General features: G+C 35.5%; 1 protein-coding gene across 1 annotated transcript; it reads left to right on the top strand.

The window, feature by feature from the left end:
• The first annotated feature begins 1,132 nt into the window (after positions 1–1,132).
• LOC102476104 (olfactory receptor 6C2) lies at positions 1,133–2,080 on the top strand. Its single transcript, XM_006156839.3, has one exon. The coding sequence runs from the start codon at positions 1,142–1,144 to the stop codon at positions 2,078–2,080; it is 939 nt and encodes a 312-aa protein (XP_006156901.1). The 5' UTR covers positions 1,133–1,141.
• Positions 2,081–5,365: the final 3,285 nt, after the last annotated feature.

The raw sequence follows: 5,365 nt of genomic DNA, 5'->3' as shown, positions 1-5,365 counted from the left end.
TGAATTAAAAAAAAAAAGACAAGCAAGCAAACAATAAAAATAAACAAAAAGCTATTCTTTAAGATTTAGGGAATATAAAATGGTAATGGCTACTTGGAAAACACTAGAGTTTTTATGGCTAAAAGAATCTAAAAGGAAAGTCATTAACCAGGTGATTCAATTCCAACTTCTATTTGTTACCTAGAAAATAATCTTAGTTCAAAAATATCTAAGGATGCACAGAATATATAACATAGACATTCTATTTAACATTGGGAGGAAAATATAGCCAAGGGAAATTTTAGATATACATTTATCAATTTTCTATGGCAAAAGCAACAATTTTGGGCTTGGGATCAGTAGACGGCATAATGGTTACATTGCTGTATTTCCACGTGGTAGATTCTGGTTTGAATCTATGACCTGGACACCTAAAATTGATGCTTGGCAGGTGTGCATGGGTGTCAAAAATCCCGACAGTAGAATGGAGGTGGGTTTGTGGTGTACCCATCGCTCCTTGGAGTGATTTCTCACTTCCTGTCTCTCTGTCTCTCTGGCAAGTGCATGCACCCTGCACTCAAAAATCTCTTTAAAAATAAAATTGAGGCTTAACACATGTAAATGAATCTTTAAGAAGATATATGCAACAAAAATGATTTAAACATACCTCAGAGAGGCAGGACAACAACTACAGGACGATTATTCATTGTTACCTTAATAACCAATACACACATGAGCTTTAGTGTCGGCATTTTCCTAACCAACACCATAGTTGTTTTATTTTGGAACTTTGCTACGAAAGTCTGACTAGGGAGAAGAAAGTAAGTCAGTGAAAATGATTGATTTAAAACAACTTTTTTTTTTGGGGGGGAATTTTATTCCAATATGTTTGTCAGAGAGTTGAAGCGACACTGGCTAAATTAATAATTCATGAGAAGCGGCAAGATGAGGCTTGAGATTTAATATGAATTTGTGATACAAAGAGAAAGTGACCAAACATTGACATGTGTTCTGTGATGGCTTGTTCAATAATCAATTGTATAAGAATCACTCTCAAGTTTATTTCTCTTGAGGTCAGAAGCTAGTTAGAAACCTGAATCTTTTCCAATACAGTCTTTTTCTTACTGTTTCAAGCAGATTGGACAAGAGACACTACCTAAAGATGAGAAACCAAACAGCAATTACGTCCTTCATCTTGCTGGGACTAACAGATGACACGAGGCTACAAGTTCTACTTTTTATTTTTCTGTTTCTTTCTTATATTTTGAGTGCATCTGGGAACCTAACAATCATTGCCCTCACTCTCACTGACTCTCAGCTTAAAACACCCATGTATCTTTTCCTCCAAAATTTTTCCTTTTTAGAAATTTTATTCACAACTGCCTGTGTTCCCAGATTCTTATACAGCCTGTCATCTGGGGACAAGTCCATTACCTATGGTGCTTGTGTCAGTCAGCTGCTGTTTATAGACCTCTTTGCAGTAACAGAATTTTTTCTCCTGGCCATCATGTCCTACGATCGCTATGTGGCCATCTGTAAACCACTGCATTATATGACCATCATGAACAGCAGAGTCTGCAAGAACTTCATTCTCTTCTGTTGGGTAACAGCTCTGGTCATCATTCTCCCACCAATAGGCCTGGGCTTAGGCCTGGAATTCTGTGACTCAAACATCATTGATCATTTTTGTTGTGATGCAACTCCTATGCTGAAGATCTCTTGCTCAGACACATGGTTGATAGAACAGATGGTGATAGCGTGTGCCGTGTTGACCTTTATCATCACCCTCATTTGTGTAGTTCTCTCCTACATTTATATCATCCGGACTATTCTGAGATTCCCCTCTGCCCAGCAAAGGAAAAAAGCCTTTTCCACTTGTTCCTCCCACATGATCGTTGTTTCCATTACATATGGCAGTTGCATCTTCATTTATGTCAAACCGTCAACCAATGATGAAGTGGCTACTAATAAAGGAATTTCACTTCTTATTACTTCAATTTCACCGATGTTGAATCCATTTATTTACACCCTAAGAAACAAGCAAGTAAAGCAAGCTATTAATGATTTAATTAAAAAAGTCACATTCCTTTCAAAGGTTTAAGGACAAAACAAATTATAAATCCAACTAAAAGAAGAATCTGCACCAAACCTGAGGGTTTCAATTTGTTTTATAATTTATTCCTCAGTTATATTTATATTTATGCTTTCTTATAAAGTTTTCCTTTTCTGAAACATGATTATTCTATAATTTGTCTCCATAAAAACCAAAGTTTTTGAGGATGTTTACTTTTATAGTCTAGCTGACTTTTTTTTTTTTTTTAAGCAAACATGGCTTTTATCCCTCAAAACGTAGTAGACCATGCTTTCCATCTTTTCTAAACTGTTAGGTGGGCTGTGTACTTTTACTTACTGCTAATAGAATGAATGTAGAAACAATGTGCACCATGTCCAGACATGGCTAATAACAATACCTAATATGTGACCCTCTATACCATTCCCCCACCTACGTTGCAGATGCTATGCTAAAGGGATTGGTAAGCTATATGTTTATGATGAATGAGCTTATGAAAAAATTAAAAGGAACCTTCTCAATCACCTCCAAATTGAAGTATCCATAAATCATTTGTGTAAGCAAGAATGAAATTCGGCTCTGTTTGAACTATTCTACATGGATTTATCTCAGAGTAATCAGGTATTATAACAAAATACTCAGATATATGATATTTTCAAGCAGTGAGGAAACTGATAGAAGACCAGAGTCATGAAAAATCATGTAAGGCATTGAGAATGTATTTTGTAAGAGAGTTGCCTATTTAGAAGGCAGACTGAGGGTCTACTGAGATAATGGGTCAGAGGAAGTAGTGGATAAAGCCAACAGTGTGTTTAGAGAGTAGAGTTAGCTAAGATCTGCCATTTTTTAGAAAAGTCTTAAAAATAAGCATAACCTTGAGCTGGAATTGGCTAATTTGAGAACATAAATGAAATGAAATAAATAGAATGCAAACAATTGGAGTTGAGTAAATTTAGACAATCCAATTATTTGTAAACCCTAAACATTAGGAATAAAATAAGAATAAAATGACTTTAAGAGAAAAAGACCAATTGTGACTTCAATCCTATATGTAGATAATGTATGTGTCCCCCCCTCCCCCCCCAAAGCAAAGTTCTTTGATTCGGATAGCCACTATCATAAAACAAAAATGAAAGCAAGTAGGCAAATTAGATAACTATTTTGAGAAAGAAACTTATCTGAGATTCTTAACACATAAAATTGCCTGAAATAAAATAAATCATAAGTTTTCTTTTTTTTTAGTACCTACAGTTTTTTATTATAATTATTTATTATTATTATACATTCACTCGATATACATCATTTAGATTTTAAAGAGACTTTACCCAGCATGATATACACCTCAGTTCAGTCCAGTTGAGAATACTATACATATCCTCATCAACAGGTAATAAACCATATCTCTGTAAATAAATCATAAGTTTTCTTTTTTTTTTAGTACTTACAGTTTTTTATTAGAATTATTTATTATTTTTATACATTCACTCGCTATACATCATTTAGATTTTAAAGAGACTTTACCCAGCATGATATACACCTCAGTTCAGTCCAGTTGAGAATACTATACATATCCTCATCAACAGGTAATAAACCATATCTCTGTTCTACAAATGTCTTACTTATTTTTTCCCCAAATTTCCTTTTCTATGCTCTTCTCCTCCCATGCTTTCCTTCCAATTTGTCTCTAGTGTCCATGACAATTTTTAATGATTTTTTTGTCCTCCAGACTTTCAGTCTCTTTGTTAGAGTATGGACAGTTGGTATATGTTAAGTGGAGACATACAATGTCTTTCTTTCATAGCCTCACTTGCTTTACTCAGCAACAGATCTTCCATATTTGTCCACTTTCTATCAAATTCCAAGGCCTTGTTTTTTATGGCTGAATAATAAATATTCCTTGGAGTATATATGCCACACTTTTTCAATCCATTCATCTGTTTGTGGACATTTGTGTTGGTTCCATGTCTTAGCAATCATGAATAATGCTGCAGTTTAGTTGTGCAAACACTTTTCCAAATGAGCATTCTCCTGTCCTTTGGGTAGATACCCAGGAGTGGAATTGCTGGATCATATGGTAGTTCTATTTGAAGGTATTTGAACAATCACCATGTTGTTCTCCACAGTGGCTGGCTGGATCAATTTACATTCCCACCAACAACGTAGGAGTGTTTTCCTTTCACCATATCCCCTCAAGCACTTATCTTTTTTTATTTACATTTTTTAATACATTCAATCACATTATTTAGCTTACAAGGTGATCATTTCAATATGTGAACATTTCTCCTGGTCGAGTTGATCAAAATATAATGATACTACCTCCCTGTCTCAACAATGTTGTCTTCGTATCCCTCCTTCGAATGTTTTTCCCCAGAACCCACTCCTCCACACACACCACATCTGGCATTCACATCTACCTCTTGTGTTTGTACATCCTTTAGCACATCCGTTTCATTTACAGAGTGCAGACATTCGGTATATATTAAGTGGGGACATACAGTAACTCTCCTTCATAGCCTGGCTTGCTTCACTCAGCAGTAAATCTTCCATATTCTTCCACTTTCTGTCAAAAGCCAGGGTTTTGTTGTTCTTAATGGCTGAATAGTATTCCGTAGAGTATATGTGCCACAGTTTTTCAATCCATTCAGCCATACTTGGGGGGGGGGGGCATTTGGGTTTGTTCCATGTCTTAGCAATCGTGAAAAGTGCCGTAATAAACATCAATGTGAAGCACTTTTCCAATGAGAAATTCTTCTGCACTTTGGGTAGATGCCAAGAAATGGGATTACTGAATCATATGACTGTTCTATTTGTAGATTTTTAAGGAATCTTCAAATGATTCTCCACAGTGGTTGGACTAATTTACATTCCCACCAGCAGTGTAAGATAAGAGAATTTTCCCTTTCCCCCCCCCCCCTCCTACCCTTTTTTTTTTTTTTTTTTATTAATCTTAGATATTCTCACTGGAGTTAGGTGGTATCTCATTGTTGTTTTGATCTGCATTTCCCTTACAATGAGGGATGTTGAGCATTTTTTCATATGCCTTCTGGCTATTCATATGTCATCTTTAGTGAGTGTTGTTTTCAACTGCTTCTCCCATCTTTGAGTAGGGTTCATCATTTTTCCAAACAGCTTTTTAGTTCCTTATATATTCCGGTTATCAATCCCTTATCTGATGCATAGTTTACAAAAATATTTTCCCATTCTGAGGTCTGTCGATTCACACTAATTACTGTGCATTTTGCCATGCAGATATTTCTTAGTCTGATGTAATCCTACTTGTCTATTTTGGGGATTATTAGCTGTGCTTTGGGAGTC

The sequence above is a fragment of the Tupaia chinensis genome, unplaced genomic scaffold (assembly GCF_000334495.1).
Source record: "Tupaia chinensis unplaced genomic scaffold, TupChi_1.0 Scaffold000518_1, whole genome shotgun sequence".
NCBI lineage: Eukaryota > Metazoa > Chordata > Mammalia > Scandentia > Tupaiidae > Tupaia > Tupaia belangeri.
This window is presented reverse-complemented; position numbering and strand designations above follow the sequence as displayed.